The sequence below is a fragment of the Carassius auratus genome, unplaced genomic scaffold, assembly GCF_003368295.1.
Source record: "Carassius auratus strain Wakin unplaced genomic scaffold, ASM336829v1 scaf_tig00016288, whole genome shotgun sequence".
NCBI classification, from domain to species: Eukaryota; Metazoa; Chordata; class Actinopteri; order Cypriniformes; family Cyprinidae; genus Carassius; species Carassius auratus.
In genome coordinates this window covers 20,001-43,791 of record NW_020524659.1, presented here as the reverse complement: position 1 = coordinate 43,791, position 23,791 = coordinate 20,001, and the positions used below count along the sequence as shown (strand labels likewise).

Below are 23,791 nucleotides of genomic sequence, written 5' to 3'. Positions count from 1 at the left end.
ACTGTTCAACCTCACTAGACTTTAATTGGCCGTACATGGAAGTTACGAAACCGAATAAACACATTTGACATTCGTATGGTAATTTTAGCTATCTTGTTTTCTTGGTTCTTTTAAATATATAAGTGCACTTAAACGTAATGATGTTTAGTTCTTTAATTGGGCAATAATGTGCCGTGGCATCTTTCGATTGGGCCTCATAACAAAGTGTGCAGCCTGTGAAAGCTTGAAGTAAATAGTCTCCATAATTGGCAGTCAAATAAATGATCGTTTTTTATGTTTATCCTAATGAGATTTAAACCCTCTCAGCCTTCATATCCAGTTATACGGAGCCAGTAATATTGAACTTAGAGCCTCCGGCGATGAGAGATTCTCAGCGCTCATTATTTAGCGGGTCGTCTTGAGCTCTCTTATGATTTTGTAGACATACAAAACACACTGGTTGTGCCAGCATGTTATAATATTATGCAATTATGATCATACTTAGTATGTTAATATTAAGGCTGTCAATTTAGAACATTAATTTAGTACAATTAATTAAAAATAATAATTGTTAAAAAATAAATGTATGCATTGGAAAGTCAGCATTTTGAAATTATACTACTACAGTTGTTACTAAAAAGTTAAAGTATCAAAGCAAATGTTTTAATGTAATGCAATCATTTACTGTTATCGTTAAAAGTAGAACCGTCAGTTTAACGTCAATTTAGGACAATTAAAAAAAATATATCTAGAAGTTTAAAATTAATACAATTTTACATTAGAAATTCAGCATAAATAAGATATAACAATAAAATAGTTACTAATAAATAAAGTTAAAAGGTAAAAGAGCCACATTTGAATCTCAGATGGTAATCCTCTTTTTAATAAACTAAGCAGCAAAGTGCATTTGGTTTGCATTTAATTTATGGTTTTACAACTTGATTCCCATCTTTTGTGTTTCAGAGGGAAGGTGCCACGTATCCTAAACTGGACTTCAGCCTGAAAGAACTGCAGGACCGGTTCAGTCTTCAGCTGGGTATGGAGAAGGCCACTACCATCACTATTGACTCCGTGGAGGCCTTAAAGCCCGTCACCGAAAATATGGCCCAAATGGTATGAATCCACAATTTTAAAAACATATGTTAATTTGGCTAAAGATTAGCTATGGATTATAAAATCATTATTTATTTATTTTTTTCCAAAATGGTAGCTGTGGGGTTAAGTGTGCCAGCTTTGGGGTAAGATGTGCCAGTGCAAAAAAAATAATGGTACAGTAAATAATGATGATATAAAAGCCTCTCTGTGTTAAAATTACATTTTTTTTTATTATTATTTATTTATTTTTTGGCTGGTTTATGTAAAATTGAATAATATGCTGTAAAATATTGGATGGGAATTTGAATGGAATGTAGTTTGTTTTCTCATATTCCACAATGACTGAACTTTCTCCTAGTTGGAAACAACTTTTTTTTATAATTTATATTGGTTTTTATTTTATTGCTCTTGGCCTAGGGGGCAGCATAAGTAAAAAGTGGCACAGGTTACCCCACTTTTCCCTACTCCAAATTATTTATGTCCATTTATGGGCCAGAATTAATATTGCTATGACTGGGTTCTCTGAAACAAGCACAGTGGGAAACCCCAAACATAGCAAACTACCATAAAGAGGACTTTCAAAATCGCATACAGATGTGTGGGAGATTTTTCCCTTCAATAGTTAATAAGTTATATTTTTGTAGGATCCAGATTTGCACCTAAGCTATGATCCATTGACTAAACGCAGACATTTTTGAAAGTTTCCAGCTCATGCATTAAAAGTATCCATATTCCCACAATCCAGCTTCTTTTTAAACTGGCATTTGCTCCTCTGTCTGCGTTCCCTCACGAGAAAGGTCCCCTGTGGTCCCGCAACATTTGCGCTAGGGTGTAATGGAATAGAAATGCTTTGTAATGTGTTCCCACCAGCCCTGTGAGAGAGGCACCTTTCCATCGGTGGGTCAGCAAAACTGATCTGTGACATCCGTCTGCTCTGCCAGTCTGCAGGGAACCAGAAAAGCATCTGATGAAGAGATGACCCACTTTCGGCTGCCCACCGAACCCGATTTGTGTCGTGCATAAAATTCACATCTACATTTATATGAGGTTTTATTTTTTAAAGCCACAGGCTGCTTGAGAGGAGAATGTGATGTAACGTAATGGTATGAAAATGAAAACTGTCCAGAAGTGTCACATTTCACCCTAAAATCCAAAGGAAAAAATATATAATTTGTAATTTGAAGCCTGCAATGAAATGATAATGAGGCCTATTTTAGGAGAATTAAGACACTTTATTTTCATGACAATTAGTCACATCCTCTCCCCAAATTCTCACTATGTTCCTGTAATGGGGAAAAGTAGTGTATTATATCAGGGATTCCCAAACTTTTTTGTCAGCCAAACTCCTAAAATATTTACTAAGTCCCCATGAGATTTCAAGTTAATATTTCAGTATTTTATAGTATTTTTTTGTGTGGAAAAAATAGCCTTAAAAAAAGTATATAAAACTGTAAAACTGTTAGTGTACATCATGATTTTTGTTGTTTTGAAGTAAATGTATTGTCTTCATTGCCATTGCTATATTGTGGCACATACTGACATCTGAAAAAAAAATGTTTGCATGACCATATTCTACATCCCTTATCCTACCTAAACATAAAAATTACCATACTTACTATTAATAAGCTGCAAGTAAGGAGTTTGAGTCGTAGTTAATGGTTTGTTAGTAGTGAGAATTGAACCTTCAAATAAAGTGTGACCAAATACATTTATATTTTTACAGAGAGAATTACTAGCAGCGCAGCGCAAACACTGGGAGAAAGCTCTTCTCCAGACACTGAAAGAAAAGAAACGGGTATTATCCAGCAACAGCCAGAAGTCCTGGAGTACCTGCATATACCCATACCTGTGTATCCTGGACGATCAGGATTATGTGAACATCATGATTCAGGGTTTAGACAAACTGTCACCCAGTGGTGAATCGTTGCTTATCATGGCGGAGGAGATGGGAAACCGTGTCTACAATTTGTACTCCATCCGGCAGAAGAGCCACAGTCAGATGATCGAGAAGCTTGGGAGTATCTACAACTCGTATTCTGAGCTCCTGGCGAACGACACTGAGGTACAAGCTTTGGTTGGCCAGATCTGACACCTCCACTTTCTAATCAAATTGGCTTTTACATTATATATCACCTCCTGTTTCATCACAGACCAATGGCATGCTGCCACGGGAGTGTTGGGCAAGTCTTGAGATGCAGAGGTGCAGCGGTCCCTCTCTTTTAAGTGACGACACCCTTTGGCCGATGGTTCTGATGGTACAGCTGGGCAGCTTCCTGGTTGACCTGATGGTTCGTGAGCTCAAAATTTGGAGCGACATCCTCAATCCCGCTCAAGAGAAGAAGCTCATCCCTGTCCTTTACCACATGTACACATTCCGCAGCCATCATAAGGTAAGAGGTGCAGACCAGAGGGCCCAAATAATACCCCCAGTGCAATTTGGAGCCAGGCACGATGCAAGAGGTTTTTGTTAGTTTCAGCCCGACACAGCCTGGTCTGAAAACAAGATGTGTTCAGGCATATTGTTGGTGATTTGCTATTTTGAGGCAAGTAAAATACACTGCACCATTGACCAACTAAATCCTGGTCTAAGGTCAATGGCACCGGTTTTTTTTTTGTCATTTAAGGAGCACTTTAGTAATATGCACCTATTTATAAATATAAAAATGCTTACATAATGGATAGTGATTGCATGTTTCAGAATTTGACTACCTATTTGCTTGCACACGAGCAGCACCATTTCCTCTCTGGAGACACGTTCAGTCTTCGCGCTTGCAAATGCCATTGTATAAATAGTGAATCTGCGCAACTGGCTCTTAAAGGGATTGGGAGATGAGACTCTGATTGGTTCATTGCACGTTATGTAATTATCAATGAAGATTCGGGAGGAGCGCATCAGATACTTAGCCTAATCATCACAGGTGGACCACAATCAAGTAATCAATCCCACAGTATAAATATCGCTGACTTACCTCTATCCATTGACGGTTTATCAGCATCCCTCCTCCACCCCATCTCCTCACTTCAAGTTCACTTTACAATATACGGGGAAGGGGGGTACTCTAGGTTCGGGCAATTCCCGAGCTCGCCAAATACGCATACCATACCTCAGCTAATTATATGTAAGCGTGAACTAGTGAAATGCCCAAGACACACCCATTAGTCATTAAGAGAATAGAGACAACCCTTTTAGACCATGCGCTGGCTGCGGCGACCGTTTTTCTAGTCGTTAAACTAGCAATAGTGGTTTGGACACACCCTAAGTGCACCTACACCTTGCGCTTTAGATCATGCACTTCGATTGCTTAAATACGGCCTGAAGTTATACTAGTTAAAATTCTGCACGTCCCTGAAGTGTTTTTTTTTTGCTTCCATACTGAATGCTGTTCATGACCAGACAGTCAAATGACTCTCCATTATAACTCGTGTCATAAACCGTCCATTCCCCATCTAAAAGCTCTCATGGACACGCATGTTTTCATGAATTATGGAATCATTTTTCCTGTGCGAGTGATCGCAGGCCAGCGGAGGAAGACGGATCGTGGCGAAACTAATCTCTTTTTTACTGTCCTCTTAATTGCCTGTCTGATTAACCACCGAGGGATTGCGAAAAGGGGGAGGAAGAGCCCGAAATGATTGGGCGAGATTCCTTTTTGTCCTCAAATCTCATTCCCAACGCTGCTGCCCTGGCTCTTGGCATGCACCGTGGGCTTCAAAGACACAAAGCTTAACTCCCGTTCCTCCGCTGAGCTTGCAGATGGCCTGTGCAGCAGGGAAGAGCTCTCAGTTTAGCGTGTCTGTGGATTATTCATGTGGCATGAATGCTGTCAGGTGGATTTACATTCCTTTTTTCGAGACCTTGAAAATGCCACCTTGTAGCAAGGTGATCTCCATCTTATCTTTTTGAGGTTCAGTTTAGTGGAAGTGTGTCCTGGGCAGATGGCTCTTATGAACATTTTCATATGAATCCAAAATACAGTGCAACAAGTTTAGCTTTATTCATGAACAAATTACTCTTATGAACTAGATCTTTTATTTATTCATTTAGCTGATGCTTTTATCCAAAGCGACTTACAATTGCTATATATTTCAGAGGTCGCACGCCACATTGGTGTCTCACAGTGGATTCGAACCCGGGCCTCTCAAACCGAAGGCGTGTCTTATCCACTGCACTGTAATTACCCAAATGAACCAGAATCAAATTGCTAAATTTTCCATTAGTACCCATCCCTTCTTATTTACACACATAGAAACATACGAACAGATCACGTCAAATGGATCCTGTCAAATTCATATTTGGATATGTCGAATTTCATAATTCAGCATTCAAACCCATCTTGTTTCTGGGACTATTTTGTAGCCATTTGTGTGGGTACATGTGCTTTTTGAATACAAGTTGTTTATCCGGCTGTCAAAGATAGTTACGTCTGTTGTGCACCATAAACGCTTTTCCAGCAGCACACATAAATCATCTCTGGTTTATTTGAGTTGGGTTACGGGCCTGCTGGGAGCTAGCGGCGAGAGATGTTTATTAATGTAGATCTGTCACGGCATTTAAGCATTTAATTGTCCATGTTTAACGTCCTTTTTGTGACATGCCTTTAAGGGGATGTCTCGATATTCATTCACTCTCTTCTTTGGCATCCACCTCAGATTGGCTTCATCAAACCGCATCCTATTGTGACACAAATCCAGAGGGTTGCGATGGAAACCAAACTTACATTTGACTCCTACGTCATGCCCATGCTGTGTCCCCCCGTTCCCTGGACGTCCCCAAAGAGCGGCGCTTACCTTCTGACGCCAACCAAGCTGATGCGCTCCACCGATGGAGCCATCCAACACCAACTTCTCCTGGAGAAGAGCCGAGAGGAGGATCTCCATGCCGTGCTGGACTCTCTCAATCAGTTGGGCAGCTGCCCCTGGAAGATCAACAAGCCCTTGTTGGACATCATCATCTCAATCTTCAACGACAAAGGCAACGAAAAGCTCTGCATTCCTCCGCCACTGTCCGAAGCACCCGAGGTTCCTCGCTTCAACCTTCACGACCCGTCCTACACTCAGGCCGAGAAGGCCTACATGAAACGGGAGGGAGTCAAAGCCAAGAAGAAGGTGGCGGAGATGCACAGCCTCCGAATGGACGCGCTGTATAAGTTGTCCATCGCCAACCACATGAGGGACGAGATCTTTTGGTTTCCACACAATATGGACTTCCGAGGACGTACGTACCCCCGGCCGCCTTATTTCAACCACCTTGGTAGTGACGTGACCAGGGGGTTGCTGCTGTTCGCGGAGGGACAACCTCTCGGGCCCAAAGGCCTCGACTGGTTGAAGATCCACCTGGTGAACCTCACAGGGTTGAAGAAGCGTAGCTCACTAGCTGGACGCCTGGAGTATGCCGAGAGTATCATGGAGGACATCCTAGACTCCGCAGACCATCCTCTTGACGTAAGCATTTCCATTTACCTGACTTATGCACTAGGAGTTTTATGTATGGCTACTGACACAACAACAAATGGTTTGGTCAAGTTGTGCAACAGAATGTATATTGGAGGTCCGCTGTACATTTGGGATCAGAGTCTCAGGCCAGTGTACCATATGTGTATGATGAAGGTTCATTGGTTGAGTGTGCAATGAGTGGTGATGATGATGATGGTAATAAATAAATATATAGTATATATGAAAAAAAAAATATATATATATATTATGCATTTAATTTCAATTATTTAGATTAATTATTATTTAAATGTTATTCAATTCAATATTAATTAAAATAATAATTATGAATAATATTAATAATTAATAACTTAACTTAACTGGCATTATTGTTATGATTATTAGCTAACTTTCTGACTAGAGTATTAGGCCATTTACATAACAATGATACAATTACTACTGTTAAGAATGATAATTATTATTAGTAGTAGTAGTAGTAATTGTTATATTATTAAAAAAAAGTATTTCAATAGTGTATTAAAGGTGGTTGTAATGCTGATAATAATAATTTATTGTTATTAATAATAATAAATGTTTTGTTGTTGTTATTAATATTGTTCCTAGTATTAAAGGTAATAAAAAAATTATAATTGTGTAACTTTTATATTTATTGAATATTTTATTCTTATTCTTATTATTCTTATTAAAAAATATTTAATTATTTATATTATATTAAATATTTATCATAGCACCAAAATGCTTATTGTACAAAAGAAAATAATTTAACAAATCAACTTTTAGTTTATTATTATTACTACCAAAAACTGTATAAGCTTATTTAATTTCTTGATGTTTCATTGTTTTATGCTTAATTGTGTTAAATTTGCATTTAGAATTATTTTCCAGCTGTCTGAGGCATAAAATCAGACCTGAGGTTCATTTTGGGGTCATAACCATACAGTATACAGTATTTGTGTGTGTATAAATATATATAATATATGTATTATAATATCATTCAAAATTAGATATACTGTCATCCTATGCTATTAAAAATGATACTTATATTACAGGCTTTGGTCTTTAAATTTGCTCATACTGTTGTAAATATTTTCAGGCCATGTTCAGGTTTTATTATGGCAGACCTCTGTTCGCTCTGCGTGTGGACCTTCTCTGTATTGAGTACATTCAGATTCAAACGCATCAAACGCTATGAGCCATGACTGAGCCATATTCTTGTGTTTTATTGAAATGATTGTCACATTCCTCGTTCCCCGAAGAGTCACAGCTCTATTTTGCAGGGTCGCAAATGGTGGATGAATGCAGATGAGCCGTGGCAGGCACTGGCTTGCTGTATGGAGATAACAAATGCCTCCCGCTCCCCCGACCACACCAAATTCATCTCTTATTTTCCTGTTCATCAGGTACTGAATCTTTAGGAACTGCCAGCATTTGCTATACAGACACTATTACACGTAATTTAAACTGATAGATATATGTTTTCTCTATCTCTCTCTCGTAGGACGGTTCGTGCAACGGCCTCCAGCACTATGCTGCCCTCGGGCGGGATGTGATCGGTGCTACTTCGGTGAACCTCATGCCCTGTGAACTGCCTCAGGATGTGTACAGCGGTGTAGCTCAGCAGGTCAGTCACACTGCGGCACCAGAGGGCGGCAGTGCGTCTTACAGCCCTCCAGAGCAGCGTTTCCCAACTTTTCCCTGTCCTAAGTTACTCCACAGTTCCATTAATAAGGTTCAGAGGTTCAGAAATGTGTTTTATTTAACCCAGATTATATTGGTTAGTATCATTTAGCATTTTCATTATATTCATGTAAGTTAATATATTATATAATATGAACATTATTGTGGTTAATTAACAGTGTTTTATTATTTTTTTATTATATTTAAAATTTAATATTTATATTTGTATTAACTATTATACTGTTATTGCACATTTTGTATTTTAAGAAAACTATAAATATTTAAATGATATCAGCTATATTCTAATAAAATTCTAATAAAATTAGATTGTTATTAGCAGAATTTATATAATTTTTATTACAATTGTTTATGCACACACACACACAATTATGTATGATTGATATATATAAAATATATGTACTTTAAATATATTATGATTGTTTTTTATGTTTATTTTATTTTATTATAAATTTAAAATGTGTATTATTTATTTATAATGTTTATAATATATTTTTGTATTATATTATTAAGTAATAAAATATAATTTAACTTTTTATAACTTTAGTGCTCATAATTTATATTTCATAGGTAACAAGATTTATAGTCAAATCAAACAAATAAACTGGTAATAATATTTAAAAATGACCTTTACATATTATTAAAATTAATTTTTATTTACATTTTAAATATAAAAACGTAAACAAAAGTTTAAAAAAAATAATAATAATAAAAATACCATTTTCATTTTTGTTTATTTCAAGGCAAGGCAACTTTGAGGCTTTTTACATCCTTTTTTATTTTGCGTCAAAGTTTAATATTCATCTTAAATTACTGCAGCTCCTCAACTTTTCAAAGCCCCAGATTTCAGTGCTGGGAAGACTATGTATTTTTTAGAGAACACTATCTAAGATATAGACCTACCTATCGATCTGGGTATATTTTAGGAGCACAGTGTACTCTAAATACAGTGTTGTACCAGTCTTGCCAGAAACATCGGTTGCGCTAACCTTAGCTGAAGGGTAGATAGCAGACATCTCAAGGAGCTCTGCTGAGTCAGGGTTTGGCCTGAACAGCCTCATTGTTCCTCAGTAGTTGACATCAGACCTTCTGTTTCGTAAGGTAAGCTCTCAAGAGCCCCAATAAGACGGTCAACACCTGCCCCTCTCTCCATGCAGATTAAGATATTTATAGTTAAGTGAGGGACAATTGTGATATTTCTGTTATTGTTATCATTTTATTTCTGAATTCCCCCTCAGGGGTCTTTAAAATAAGTTATAGATACTTATTTGTTCTCTCTCTCTCTCTCTCTCTCTCTCTATATATATATATATATATATATATGTATTCAGATGCAAAAGTCTATAAGTGCCATCTGAAAAGTTCTTCTAAAGATTAGCATTTTTTTTCCCTCAGGCTCCATTATATATAAAGTAATAATAATAATAAAAAATGTAGCAATATGTATGGATTAAAATTTGCAATATTTCTTTTATGCCAAAAATCATTAGGAATTTAAGTAAATATCATGTTCTATGAAGATATTTTGTCAATTTCCTACCATTGTTATATATCAAAACTTAATTTTGGATTAGTAATATGCATTGCTAAGGACTTAATTTGGACAACTTTAAATGCAATTTTATTTTTCTCTTTTTTTTTTTTTTTTTTTTTTTTTTACATATTTAGATTTTTGCACCCTCAGATTTCAGGTATTTAAATATTGTCCTTTCATAACAGACCATAAATCAAAGGAAAGCTTATTTATTTAGCTTGATGTATAAATCAATTAAAAAAAGACCCTTATGACTGGTTTTGTGGTCCAGGTTCACAAATAAATAAAAAAATTAAATACATAGTATTGAATATAAAATATAAATGAAAATATTCATTTTTTTTAATTTCTTCAAATATTATTACCAGTTTATTTGTTTTATTTCTAATAATAATAAACATTTTATTATATACTGTATTGCAACATATGGCATAATATAATATGATGTTTTAGAATATTAGGATTATATTTATTCTCTAAATATAGAAATCTATGTATTTTTTTAAGATATTATAAAGAATTTATTTTTAATTTTTTTAGTATATTTAATTTATGTTGTAAATATAATAAAAAATAATACAACTTTTACTTTTTATGAAATATTACAATATAGGACATTATAATGATGAAATAAATATAATAGTGTTATCTTGTTTTTATTATATTTTTTATATATAAAATGTAATTGTTAATATGAAAATGTTATGTTTATATTAACAGTTTATTTATATTTGACTTCACAAAATATATTACCTATATTAATATAATAATTATATAAATATCTTTGTTTATTTAATATTTTTTAAAATATATTGTTCTATAATATATAAAATATTATAAATTGTTTATATAAAATATATAAAAATAAAAAAATATATATATAACACTAGTCAAACTATATGATTAGGCAGTTGTTGGAAGAGTTCCCTAGCATAACTGGGACTAATAAGTGTATTGATGTATGGATTCTCAGAAAGGTGCACTGTCCCGTGTCTCATAGGTGGAAGAGTTCAGGGCTCGGGATGCGGAGAAGGGTTTGAAGATCGCGCAGGTGCTGGAGGGCTTCATCAGCAGGAAGGTGGTGAAGCAGACGGTGATGACTGTGGTCTATGGCGTCACGCGCTACGGGGGCCGTCTGCAAATCGAAAAGCGACTGAAGGAAATTGATGATTTCCCTAAGGTGAGGCTCATTGCACTTTACTTAAAATTATCATAGATGGAGTAACAAACTGCGGGATGAAATATGACTCAAGAGTTTTCCTTGTGAAACAAACCTTGTCCTGCATGATGTTTGGATGGATGTGGTCGGATCCATATTTTCCAGCCAGAACCTGAAGCAGAAACTCTCCCTGATTTATTATAGCCACTTTTTTGATGGAAAAGATCCTCAATCTTTTCCAGCCACATCTCAGGTGCTTTAGTCATATAAAGTCCTCTGTTATCTCCATTATTTCTAGTTATGTAACCTTTTCTTCATCTCGACTTAAAGGTGAAGATAAGCTTGGTAATCTTGCTTTACATCGCAGATGACGTGAACTAAAGATTTATTTCCCCCCGTGTGTGTCAGGCTTGATTTCCCCAAGTGCGGTCCTCTGTGGGCAGCCACAGAAACAGGTGACGCTCTTCTCGTTTCTCTTAAGCTGTGGAGAATGAAAGAGGAATTATCACCTATAGAGTCAAGGGATCTCATCTCCACATTGTGCTTGCTAAAGCAAAACATTTGATTGTTGAGCTTAAAGGGTTAGTTCACCCAAAAATTCTAATTCTGTCATTAATTACTCACCCTCATGTCGTTCCAAACCCGTAAGACCTTTGTTCATCTTCGGAACACAGTTTAAGATATTTTTGATGAATTCCGAGAGCTTTCTGACCCTTCCATAGACAGCAAGTGTCCTAACATGACCAAGGCTCAGAAAAGTAGTAAAGACATCGTTAAAATGATCCATGTGACATCAGTGGTACAACCATAATTTAACGAAGCTACGAGAATACTTTTTGTGTGCAAAATAATACAAAAAAAGACTTTATTCAACAATGCGTCACGTGGATACGTTTTTTACGTTGTCGGCGCTTTTATCTGAACATAAACGTATCCGCGTGATGTCCTTGCCACACTTCTGAACCTTGATCATGTAAGGACACTTGTTATCTATGAGGGGTCAGATAGCTCTAGGAAATCATCAGATATATCTTAACTTGTGTTCTGAAGATGAATGAAGGTCTTAAGGGTTTGGAGTGAGTTTGGAACGAGGGTGAGTAATAATAACAGAATTTCATTTTTGGGCGATCTAACCCTTTAAATATGTTTTGTGGTGTTTCCTTGTTCAAATATCAGGCCTTTTTCGGTGTCTTTGGTTCCATTTGAAACCATTAACTTTTTCCGTTCCACAAGGTGGTTACATTTTTTTTTTCATGTTTTTCAGACTAAGACAAAAATGCTTCCGTTAAGAACTGTTCACTGAAAATTTCTTTGGGGAACCAAAAATGGTTCTTCAGTGGAGAAAACCCACTACTGAATGTTTATTTTTTTTAGTATATTTGTTTAAATCTGTTAATTGCAGTTACTGGTATCTGACATACATATGCAAATTAACCATAAATATTATATTAATGCCCTGTTGTGCACTTGCAGGTTTGGATAAAGCATCCACACTGTTGTGCTTTTTGGTATATCTAACAATAGGGGCTTTCACACCTTTTCTCATCTTTTCATAGTACCTAGAACTATTGGCGCTTTTTGGCATGTTCGCAATGTAGGAACTAGAAATTAGGGATCGACCGATACAGATTTTTTAGTGCAGAATCCGATACCGATATTTGGAGCTGATACTGCTTTTTCTCACTCAATTTACATCATAAAAATTACACGATGATACCAAATGTTAACCAAACAGTTAAACGAGCTTTCAAAACGTACCAGAGCAGGCTTGCAGCATTCTGCTAGTGGGGGAGGGGCAGTGTGTACCGCAGCATCTCCAGCAACACAGAGCTGCCAATAATGCTGGGAAAAAACTATCGGCGAATGCAGCAGCCACGTATCGGCCGATGCCGATACACATAAAATCCTCAAAAAAAAATCGTCAGAGTTGGGTCTAACACGGTTGCATATGAACTACCAGTGATGGAAGTGAATTCTGATTGGCTACCCGACATAAAAAAAGCCATTTAAAAATATTTACTCCGCAAACATGGAAACCAACGTATATTTAGCTACCTGTTATCTGCAGTGTTATGTTCTTTTCTCAGCCTCGATGATAACACTATAAGTTGTCGTAGGAGATGTAGTCATGCTCTTTTAGTTGCGAAAATTATGCATTTACATTCCATCTCTGTTATCACGAAACCCACAAAACACAAGAAAAACGTCTCTGAACACAGCGTCCTTCCCTTCACTGGTTTTTGATGTTTATAAATGCCGCAGATAAAGACATAGCAGTCCCTGCTGCCGGTGTGAATGCAATAAGGAAAATAGCCCAAGGGAGAAATTGGTTCTCTAGGAACACCCCTTGCTGGCTAGTTCCTAGAACTGAGTTATAAAACCACGTGGTGCAAAAACCCCTAATGTGCTGTTTTCAATCCACAGGACTACATATGGGATGCTTCACATTACCTGGTGAAGCAGGTGTTCAGCAGCTTGAAGGAAATGTTCACAGGGACGAGAGAAATTCAGGTACATACTGTCACATTGCTTTAAATACTTTTGGGACTGTTATATTTTTATCTTGTGTGGTCACATTTACCATTGTTCAGTGAATTTTCGCAGGTGGAATTCAGGCATTTTAAGTGGAATTCACGTGATTTGGAGTTTCGTGCAAAAGATTTGCCCATGCAGATTATGTTATATTATATTATCCAATATGTGGATTTGTCTCATTGACCAACAGAAAGCTGCTTGGTTTGAAAGTGACTTTTGTGTAATCTGCGCTTCATACAACAGACAGAATAAACAGTTTTTTATACAAATTTCTCAGAATATAATATAGCTGTTGGTTTTAGTTTTGTAACGAAAGATTAACTGAAAATGAGCAGAATCCAATAGCAGTGTTTTATTAAAGTAAACTTGAAAATCAGGGCACAAAAAACGCCCGGAAACACGAACAAAACTAAACTACACACTAAATGCTCACAAAACAAGATCACAAAGACATTAGATGTTACATTTTAGTGTTTTCTCACTACTGAGTTATGTATTAAATTATAGAGTTTAAATAGATAGAGGTATATAGAGGTGATATATTTTTCATGGCTGTGTAGTGTTTTTGTTTTTTGCTTGGATATTCATGTTTCATTTATGAATCCTTTACAATATTTTCTTTATGAAAAGCTAATTCTAAGATTAATTTGTGCCCATTTTCACTATATTTTAGCTCATTTTAGAGTCATTTTTCAAATTTATTTCTTATTTCAGTTGAGTTAACAAAAATGTTTTCATTTAGTTTTTAATAGTTTTTTATTTATTAACACTGACAAAATTGTGGCTGTCAGTTGAATAAATATTTTAGTCCAATAAAATTGCATGATTAATTTATCACATCACTTCTACATCACTGTTTGATTTTTTTATTATTATTTATCAAAAGTGACAGTAAAAAATTCGTTTCAAAATCATTTGATTTCTATTTCAAATAAATGTTGTTCTTTTAAACTTGCTATTCATTTAATAATCTTGAAATCGCATATCATATTTATACCAAAGTATTAAGCAGCACTGTGTTCAACATTGATAATAATAATAAATATTTCTGGAGCAGCAATTCAGTATATTTGAATTATTTCTGAAGGATCTTGTAACACTGCAGTCTGGAGGAGAGTAATGATGCTGAAAACACAGCTTTGCATCACAGGAATAAATTACGTTTGAAAATATATTTCAATAAAAACATGCATGCTAAATTAATAATAATATTTTTTTAGTATTTTTACCCTATTTTAATCAAATAAATCCAGCTTTGGTGAGAATATAAGAGACTTCTTTTGAAAGAATCCTAATGACCCACAGTGGTGTTTATCAATGGTTTTTAAATAAAACCCCACACTTGATTCTTTTCCTTTTTTTTCTTTTTATTGAATGAAAAGATTATTTTTGTGAATCACCAGATATATAGTTTTCCCATGATGCAACTGGCTGCGGCTCATGAATTACAGTTGCAGGAAAGAGAAAAGGAATGAACGTCCCTGGTGCAGTAGATCAAGGACCAGCCGCTCACTGTCTCCTGTTGCACCCCCTGGGGAGACGAGCAGGCAGGCGAATGTGAAATATCCCCCACTTTGCCTACAGACACAAGCAGCTTCCTAAATAGGTCGGAGCCTCGGGAGGGGAGACAGTTGAGACCAGGTAGTTGATCATTCCCGTTACCGGCAGAAGGTGATACTGGAGTGGAAAATTGGGGGGCGATGTGGGCCACAGTTGTTGGTGAACGCTTTGATTAATGGAGCCACTTCAGGCCCAGCCTGCTTCCAGATGAACAGGGGAATTTATCTCACACAAAGCGTTTTTAGGGAGAGCACTGGGGACTTTGCGAATGTGGCAGCCGAGTTGCGCAGCCAGCACTGTTGCTGCAGATCAGCAGGTTTTTTAAAAGCTTCATCTCAGCAACAACTTCCCACCTGTGTGTCTGGATTTTTCCAGATAGCACAGCCGGAGACTATTTTATTGCAAATATTTATCGCAGTTTTATCCGATGAAGACAAAGCGTCATGCATAGGGTTTTGGTTTCAGTTTATCTAGTTCAAATCATAATGCAAATTTGGTTTGGTTCTAAATCCTTAATGTATACAAACTGAGTTGGATCGATTGGTGGACGCTTCTGACTTTTATTTGTTCTCTCAGGAATGGCTGACGGAGAGCGCTAGGCTAATAGCTAAGTCTGGGAGGACGGTGGAATGGGTCACGCCGCTGGGGCTTCCTATCGTTCAGCCCTACCACCGAATAAAGAACCAAACGGTAAGTGTCTTAAAATTGACTTGCTTGCTTAACTAGTTTAACATTTTAAACAAACTGGGCCACAGTTGGATCCCTGACCCCTTATGGGCCTCCATGTTTAAATGATTTAATGAGGGCCCAATGGAATGACGGTGAGGAAATTGTTGTGACGGTATCACCGCGGGGGCAGGGCGTCACATCTTTTCTTTGCTTTCCTTTGCTTTTAAATAGCTTGTAAAAGTGGTGTGCACATTTTACATTCACTTTCAAATAGCGGCAATTCAGTGGAAAGCAATTGTTAGTAGGGGTGCGCAAAAGATGCGCAAATACACGCTTAAAATGAACGTGGATTTGTGCAGCTAGTCAGTTAACAACGGCTCTGTGTAGTAACAGCTTCTCTATGGGAAATCACGCACCTGATGGAATTTACCGCTGATTAGAAAACCGGCTTTACTGACGAGATGCGCATAACGATTGGCTGATCTTGATCGGTACACCCCTAATTGTTAGATTGTCGGTGCCACTGTGGACTATGGACGTAACCAGTGTTGTGGCTTAACAACGGTATCACCGTCAGCACCATCTATCGCAACAAGCATACTTCAAATCTAATAAATTATTTACATTTTAATAATAGTGCTCAAACGTATTTTATTCTTTCAGAAATTCAGTGTTGCATGTTTAAATTTTTTCTGAATTGTGTGTTTTAGGATTTAATAGGAATGTATCATCAAATTATTGGATAAAACAAAAAATTATTTATTTAAAAGAGTAATTCCTTTTCATTTTTGCTAAACAAAGTGCTGCAAATCTACTGAACAGTAGCAATTCGTATTCCTGTCATAAGTTCTTCACGTTCTTCAACCAAACTTATATTTGGCAGGTTGTAGTGAAGACCTTTGAGTTTCTGTTTGTATCTGACAATAGTAATCAAATGGGGTCAAATTTTCACCAACAAAATCCAGTCATTTCAATAAAAATCCAAAAAATTGATAATTATGTTTGGGGATGAGAGATTTCCATAACCGATTTCACAACTGGTTCGAGCTAGTCATGCAAATTTGCCATGTTGCTTTGTGTGAGCTGTCATACACATCTACACAATTGATAGTAGAAAATGTACATTTTTGCATGCAAAATATTGCTAATGTGACCACACCTGAAGGCCGTTAACTCATTTTGTTATTTTCAAGTTGCCAATTTGTACTTTGAACAGGTACTAGATTGATTCAACATTTTCCCTTTTCTGAAAGACACAAAAGCTTTCATTTCATCATCTCTGAGGTCTTTCACTGTACTTCCTCAGCAGAATTCAGCAGGGAGTCCGACCTCTCTCTCCGCCCAGCAGGCGCACTCTTTCTCACTCTCTATCATGGCATAGCACTACTTGTCAAAAAGGTCTTGTGCAGCTGGAAGTAAAACAATGAAGTAATGCGGCAGAGGTTTTGCATGCAGACGGCCTGCGCTGCTGTCAGATAGCATCAGCAACAGAGCTGAGGCGGCACAGCGGTGGCCTGTAGTGCGCGCCGAGACCCAGCAGAGAGCATCTGGCAACCCGTCTGTGTCACAGCCGCTGAGCATTTGCTGCTGTTGCTGGGTGGGGCTTAAGGCCTAATACTTGATTTAGGTCTTATACAGCCTCTTTTTTTGACACTGGAAGTTTAAGCTAAGTTGCATTTTGAGGAAATATTTAAAAATGTAATTTATTATAATAAAATGTTATAAATCAGGTGCAAGCAGTTTTGCATAAATAAAAAGAAACATTTTTATTTATGCAAAACTGCATGTACCTTATTTACGCAAAACTGCTTGTACCTGATTTATTCTTAAAAATGCACTGGGCAAAAAGCACTCGTAGCTGAAGAATCTCTCCTGTTCCTATCATACTCAATGTGCTGACATTCTTTTCTGCAGTGTTTAAATGAATATGCAAACACTGGCTTATATTTCCCTGCCTTTGGAAGTCAAATGACTTTACAACTGGGTACAGCTGATGTCATCTGGACCTGAATGACAAGGGTGTGTCTGTTTTCTACTTCATTCCTGTACAGTTTTGAAGAACCAAACCCATTCATTCCTCCTTCACCCCTGGGAATATGTGTAATGTCATGTGCCTGGCCTTTTCGTTTTCATCCCTCTGGTTCACGTATCCATGCTGTGGAAATAATGTGTAATAGCACCCTAATGGCCTGTGTTGTCCTCAGTGGGGTTCTGCTGTTGAAAAGGTTCCATTTGTTGCCTCTTGCTTTGTAAAAGTGTCACTTGCCCTTTTCCAAATGCTTTAAGATGTTGACTTGTAAGTCCAGCACCTAAAGTGAATCCAATGGCATCTTTTCTTGTATTATTATTAATAATACAAATGTTGTTACAATAACACTCAATGCATTTTAAAATAATTGTTCTATTGAATATTTAGTAACACTTTAGTATTTCCCACTATTAACAAGTTGATTATTATCATACCTATTGTATTTTTAACATATTGGCTGTTTATTAGCACTTATAAAGCACATATCTTCCTGACTATATTCTACATTTCTACATCTAATCCTACCCAACACCTAAACTTAACAACTACCTTACCAACTATTAATAAGCAGCAAATTTTGTGTTTATTGAGGCAAAAGTCATAGTTAATGGTTTGTTAATAGCAAGAATTGGACCATAAAATGACTGAATATTGTATTTATTTATTTTATTTTATTTTTTTGTGAAGCAATTATTGTAAAAAATATATTTTAGTATTTGTTGAAGCCTACAGTATATGTCAGTATAAATTTGAATAATAATAATTTTCATAATATTTTAAATAATGTTTTTTTTTTTCTTTTTTTACTGTTAAAACCAGTTTCCATTAGAATTTAAAATTAAAATTTTGCTGACATTTGACTAAATCTCTACTGCAGACTGTACGGTCTGGTCCTAAATATCATTACCCACTTCCACGAATGTAGGTCATCACATTTTATTGGACTTTTATGGAATTTCTGATGAAGGTCGTCATTAGTGGCCTCATAAATTCTTCACCGTTTCAGCCCTTTTCTTTTACCGAGCAGGAGGTGTGAAGGCAGTTTACTCATTCTACTCCTGCGAATGCTGACTGTTTGATGACAATGTAATTAATGTATTCAGTGCTTATGTTTCAGCTTTATTACCATCATATTCAAATTATAATGGTTCACTTGCTAAATTTAGCATGAAAGCATTGGCCTAGCTGAAATGTAGGAAGTTTGACAGCTCTTATGCCCCTTTTTATGTACCTTCCCTCAAAGACCTGCATATCCCTCTTGCATGTTTTACTTTAATGAAGGGATGGATGCATCGTGCCAGCATTTGAAGGTGGTTCACGTTGTGATGTATTACGTAGGCCACCAGGTCCATTACTACACACATTCTTCATGAATTGCGCACCATTTTATCCTCAAAAGACGGTTGTTGGGTCAAGGTCAAAGGTTGATCATGTGCAAAACCATTTAGAGCATTATAGTGAGTCTATATTTATTTCACCTAGCTGCGGAGACACGTTAGGCGATCACACCAGGGGTTTGCAGTTCCCCTGTAAATGTCACACTGACCAGATTAATGTGGCACCATCAAGACCCCCATTAATCACCTCCGAGCCCCAGCTTTACCTCCACCTGTTCGCCGTACAATCCCCTACATAGATGAACCTGCATGATGGATCTTAATGACCCTTAATAGTGTTGTGTAAAGGATGAGTTTTACTGCCCCTTTTTATGGTTATCTCTTTTATTATAGTTTTTGTTTCATTAGCATATTGGGTTATTTATGTCTGAAGGGAACCCATAGTAGTCTTCGTGGATTCAAGGTTTCTGGGTTTTCCACGCACAGTGTAGCTTGCTAATGAGGGTTTTTGCTGTGATTGAGGCTTAACTGTTTGACAAGGTCTAAGAACCTGATACGTGAGGAGCATTAAGCTCCAGGCAGACCGTATTGCAGATCTTCTTCATTAACATGAAATCAAACATTGTGGCTATTTATTCCTTTTGAACAGGAACCCTCAAAGTCACCATGAAATTAAAAACAATCCTTTTTGCTTAATAATCATCACTGGTCTTGCGCTCACCTGAAAATGGAAATCTTTCACTCAGCTTGTTTAATCGTAACTCCAGAAGTGTCAGCCAAAACTTGTTTTAATGGTTTATGTTAGAAAGTAGTTTTAAAGGAATAGTTCGCCCAAATATGAAAACCTCGTCTTCATTTACTCACCCTCATGCCGTTCCAAACATGTATAAGTTTCTTTATGTTGAACACGAAAGAAAATATGTTGAAGAATTTTGAAGAACCAAACTGTTGTTTGTCCCGATTGACTTCTTTAATAGTCAGATAAATACTATGAAGTCAGTGGTGACCATCAATAATTGTTTGATGACCTGCATTCTTCAAAATATATTTTATGTTCAACATAAGAAAGAAATTCGTACGGGTTTGGAATCACAAAAAGGTTGGGTAAATGACGACTACATTTTCATTTTTGGGTGAACTGTCTTTTTAATAGTGTAATCCTTGTAAAATTCGAATGGTTACTCCAGCCCAGTAGCTGGCAGAATGCTTCTTCTGGTGGTTTGTGGTCCAGTATAATAAATGCATTGTAATGTAATTTATATGTTTGTTAAATACTTTAAAAATCATGCTTGTAATGTCATGAGGGTGAGTAAATGTGTAAATGACAATTTTTGGCTGAACAATTACATTACAACCAACAGGTATTGGCATGGGTTTTAGGTCGTGATTATGTTTACTGCAGATTATTAGTACTATATGTTACACAGACTTTTTAAGCATTTAGTCAAATTCCCTAAGGCTTAGATTAAGGTCCATGCTAGTTTTCTTTCCACTGGATATCCTGCCACAACCCAGTAAAAGAAGCTGCGAACGCTGTTTTAAGTTTACTTTAAAATTCACCATTAAAAAGAGTTGTTTTCAAGAATTATTAAAAAAAGTGGTTGGAACTATTGGACAAGTTATATAAATCTTCTCCCACATAACCTATCTGGGTGTTTTTCTTCTGCTGTGTGACTCTTAAAAGAAAATCCACATCAGTATTTATCTCAACCCCCTACTTCAAATGTGATCAAGGAAACGTTTTCTCTTGCTGCATCAATGAGACACTTCATCTGAGGTCACCTCTCTGTAATTCAATCTCTTGCAACCCACCCTTGATCTTTCTTTACATGGGAAATGGCAAATTAAGTAGATGCCAGGGAAATGGGAGTGTTATGCCGTCATAACAAAGTAAACAAATAAGCCAGGGTGAAATCGGCAGTATTTATTCAGTCACTGTGCAGCACTGTGTCTGTTGATAGGGGAAAGGAATTACACTTGGGAGGGAACCAGACTTGGGATATGCATCAGTAAAGCTCGCTAATGTGATTGTTTGTTGTTAATCAGTTTAGGGGTCACTTTTGGAGGCTGAAATGTTTCTTTCACAGGCTATATGTCAAGTTGAGAAAAAACAGTCTGGTTATTGTGTAAGGAAGACAACCAGCAGGGATGAAAGCCTTGGGGAATCATTTGTCGCCTTTGCTTTAATGGCCAAACACTTGCGGTGTCCTTGGAAAAAGGGGAAATGTGATTTCCCCTGGGGCTCTTGTGGTGCTCTTTTTCTACAGTCTGATCCCAAAAGGAAGTCAAGCCCCACTGCAACTCGTATGACCCAAAACGCTACTTTTTTGACTTCTACATCCTGCTAATTGGCTAAAGCTGAAGTTTTGCCTGGTTTGAAAGTCAGATCAAAAACGAGGTGCTTTAATATGTGCACCACAAGATTTTTTTTTTATATATATATATCAGAAAGATCAGGGCTGTGCATGGCAGCAGAGCATGAATCATCCATTTTAATTGATCCTTCAGCAAAACAGCAGTTGTTTTTGTAGTAGCGTTGATGAATACAGTGGATATTTCAGGAGTATTCCAAGGGGACTTAACCAGGCAAGAGGTCACCGGTGGTATAAAGCCTCTCTCTTGACGATGCCAAAAGATTAGGGAGTCTTACTTTAAGGCTGAATGTGTTCAATAAAAGAGGTGGCAGCTTTGTGGATAGCTGGAATCCTTAAAAGCTAGCTGCTGCCCTGCTGGCATACAGTATAGGATGCTCATGCAGGAAACTGGTCAAATCCCAACCGCAACTTGGCTTGATCCCATTCCTCTGTGCTTTCTTTATCATTATCTGTCATAATCTCTACTTTCAGTCCCAATAAAATGGCATAAAACTCTTCATTTTGGCTTTTAGATTCATGTACACCTTTGTAATTGAATTCTGCAATAAAGGATACTACAGAACAAGTGAAGGAGATACAGCTGCTCTTTTGCAACATGCTTTCTTTTCAAGAGCAGGAAAAGCACAGGCAAGCCAGGAGTCTTCGCACTTTAGATAGGAATCCCTTTTCCAGTTTCTGGGCATCGTGCCAGCTTGACAACATGGCTTGCTTTGGTCTTGTCTTCCCTTAACAGTAGTTTTAGTTGCACCACCAGAACCAGTGGATCAGGAGTATATTGCAAGTCCTGTTTTCCCCAAGTGCTTTTTAGGATGCACATTGAGCCTTCACGTGTCAGAAGTCCTGGCCCACCCACATCACACCCCTCAATGTCTCCTCGGCTTTGTTGTTCCTGTTAATGAACCATAATGGACTCATAAATCATTGCAACTGAAAGGCCACTTGTGTCCACCAAACACCCCCCCCTCCCCCCATTACCAAAGGAGAGTCAAACTTTCTGGAAGGTCACTGTCTTGCAGAGTTAAGCTCCAACCCTAATTAAACACACTCGAGCTAGTAAATCAAGGTCCTCAGGATTACTAGAAACTTCCGTAGAGGTGTTTTGTCTTGCAGATTGTAGCTCCAACCAGCTCCAGTGGCTCCTAAGGAGCGGACTTTGACACAATTGGTGTACCCCATTCCCAATCAGAAATCCAAAATGGACTTTTCACTTCATCTTTTTCCCACTTTTGCCCCTTTCATGTCCCAGTGAACCTGCACACCAATTACCAGCAAAACCTTTTACCTTATTGTCCCCGTCAGCACTTTCTATACATTTTCTTTTTGTTTATGTCCATCTGTCACTTTCTGAAACTTCATTCCCTGTCATACTGCACTTCTCCGTTGAATTGAGCTGCATCGGGATGGCCTCCTGGGGCACCGTAGAGACTAATCAAAGAATTAATGTGATGGAAGCACCCCTGACGCTGACAGTTCCTATACCGAGAGCAGTCACTCACTCATGGATTGTAGCCCGACCTTATCCTCTAGGTGATAGACGCCAACCTTTAGTAAGGTTAAGCTCCTGTTCTTTAATGGCATTGTGTCAATATTAGTGGTTTGTGGGGGTTTCTGAGAACCTTTGGTCAGTCTTGGATAAAGAGATTCGCTCAAATTTCTATCAGTTTTTGAAGAGGATCTATAGGAAACTTGAAGGTCAGTTTGGAGCAGAAAGATTGATTCCAATATTCGTATGCATTGGTTTATATTAGAGTTCAATGTGGTAAGTTGGATAAAGGTCAACTAATATCATATTTAAATTTGGAACCTTTAACATAAAATAACCCATTTAAAGCCAATTTTTACATGATGGTGTTCCCTTTAAACAATGCAATACTTAAGTTTCAAAGCAGTGACATTGTCTCACAAGCTGTTTGCTTTTCATTTCATAGTAGTTTCTTCCTTGTTACTCATTCAGACTCTCTTGTCTTCTTTTGTTTTTCGCAGCTCAAGAGCAGCATGCAGAACCTGAGCATCCATATAAGTCATGATGCCAATGAGTAAGTACCTTTCTCTGACTTTGACCCCTGTATTGACGTTGACTTCTGACCTCTACCCACATTTCCATGGCTTCTTGTTCGTTGTATTATTTACATAATTCATTTTGCAGTTTGAATGATGTACTCTTAATCTTTTCAAGAGATTTTGAACAATAATTCAGTCACCAAATATTGATGAAAATGTATTGCATTGAATCGTTTTTTATTAAAATTGATTGCGATTCAGTAAAATCGAATAAAAAGTAATTAGTTAAAATAAAACGCTTTTACCGTATTTTTGTGTAATTATACGATTAAAAATCTTAATTTCCATGTCACCCGGATTTTTTATCTTTCA

At 37.0% G+C, this 23,791-nt stretch overlaps 1 protein-coding gene across 1 annotated transcript in view; it reads left to right on the top strand.

Moving 5' to 3' along the window:
• The window catches only part of LOC113075030 (DNA-directed RNA polymerase, mitochondrial-like), a 52,909-nt gene that overhangs the window by 14,456 nt on the left and 14,662 nt on the right, over positions 1-23,791 (top strand). Inside the window, exons 6-15 of the mRNA XM_026247745.1 lie at positions 943-1,092; positions 2,798-3,136; positions 3,225-3,464; positions 5,725-6,516; positions 7,803-7,925; positions 8,024-8,146; positions 10,755-10,934; positions 13,338-13,424; positions 15,585-15,698; positions 23,402-23,454. Of these exons, the coding sequence (XP_026103530.1) occupies positions 943-1,092; positions 2,798-3,136; positions 3,225-3,464; positions 5,725-6,516; positions 7,803-7,925; positions 8,024-8,146; positions 10,755-10,934; positions 13,338-13,424; positions 15,585-15,698; positions 23,402-23,454 (2,201 nt within the window). The remainder of the gene's footprint in view (positions 1-942; positions 1,093-2,797; positions 3,137-3,224; positions 3,465-5,724; positions 6,517-7,802; positions 7,926-8,023; positions 8,147-10,754; positions 10,935-13,337; positions 13,425-15,584; positions 15,699-23,401; positions 23,455-23,791) is intronic.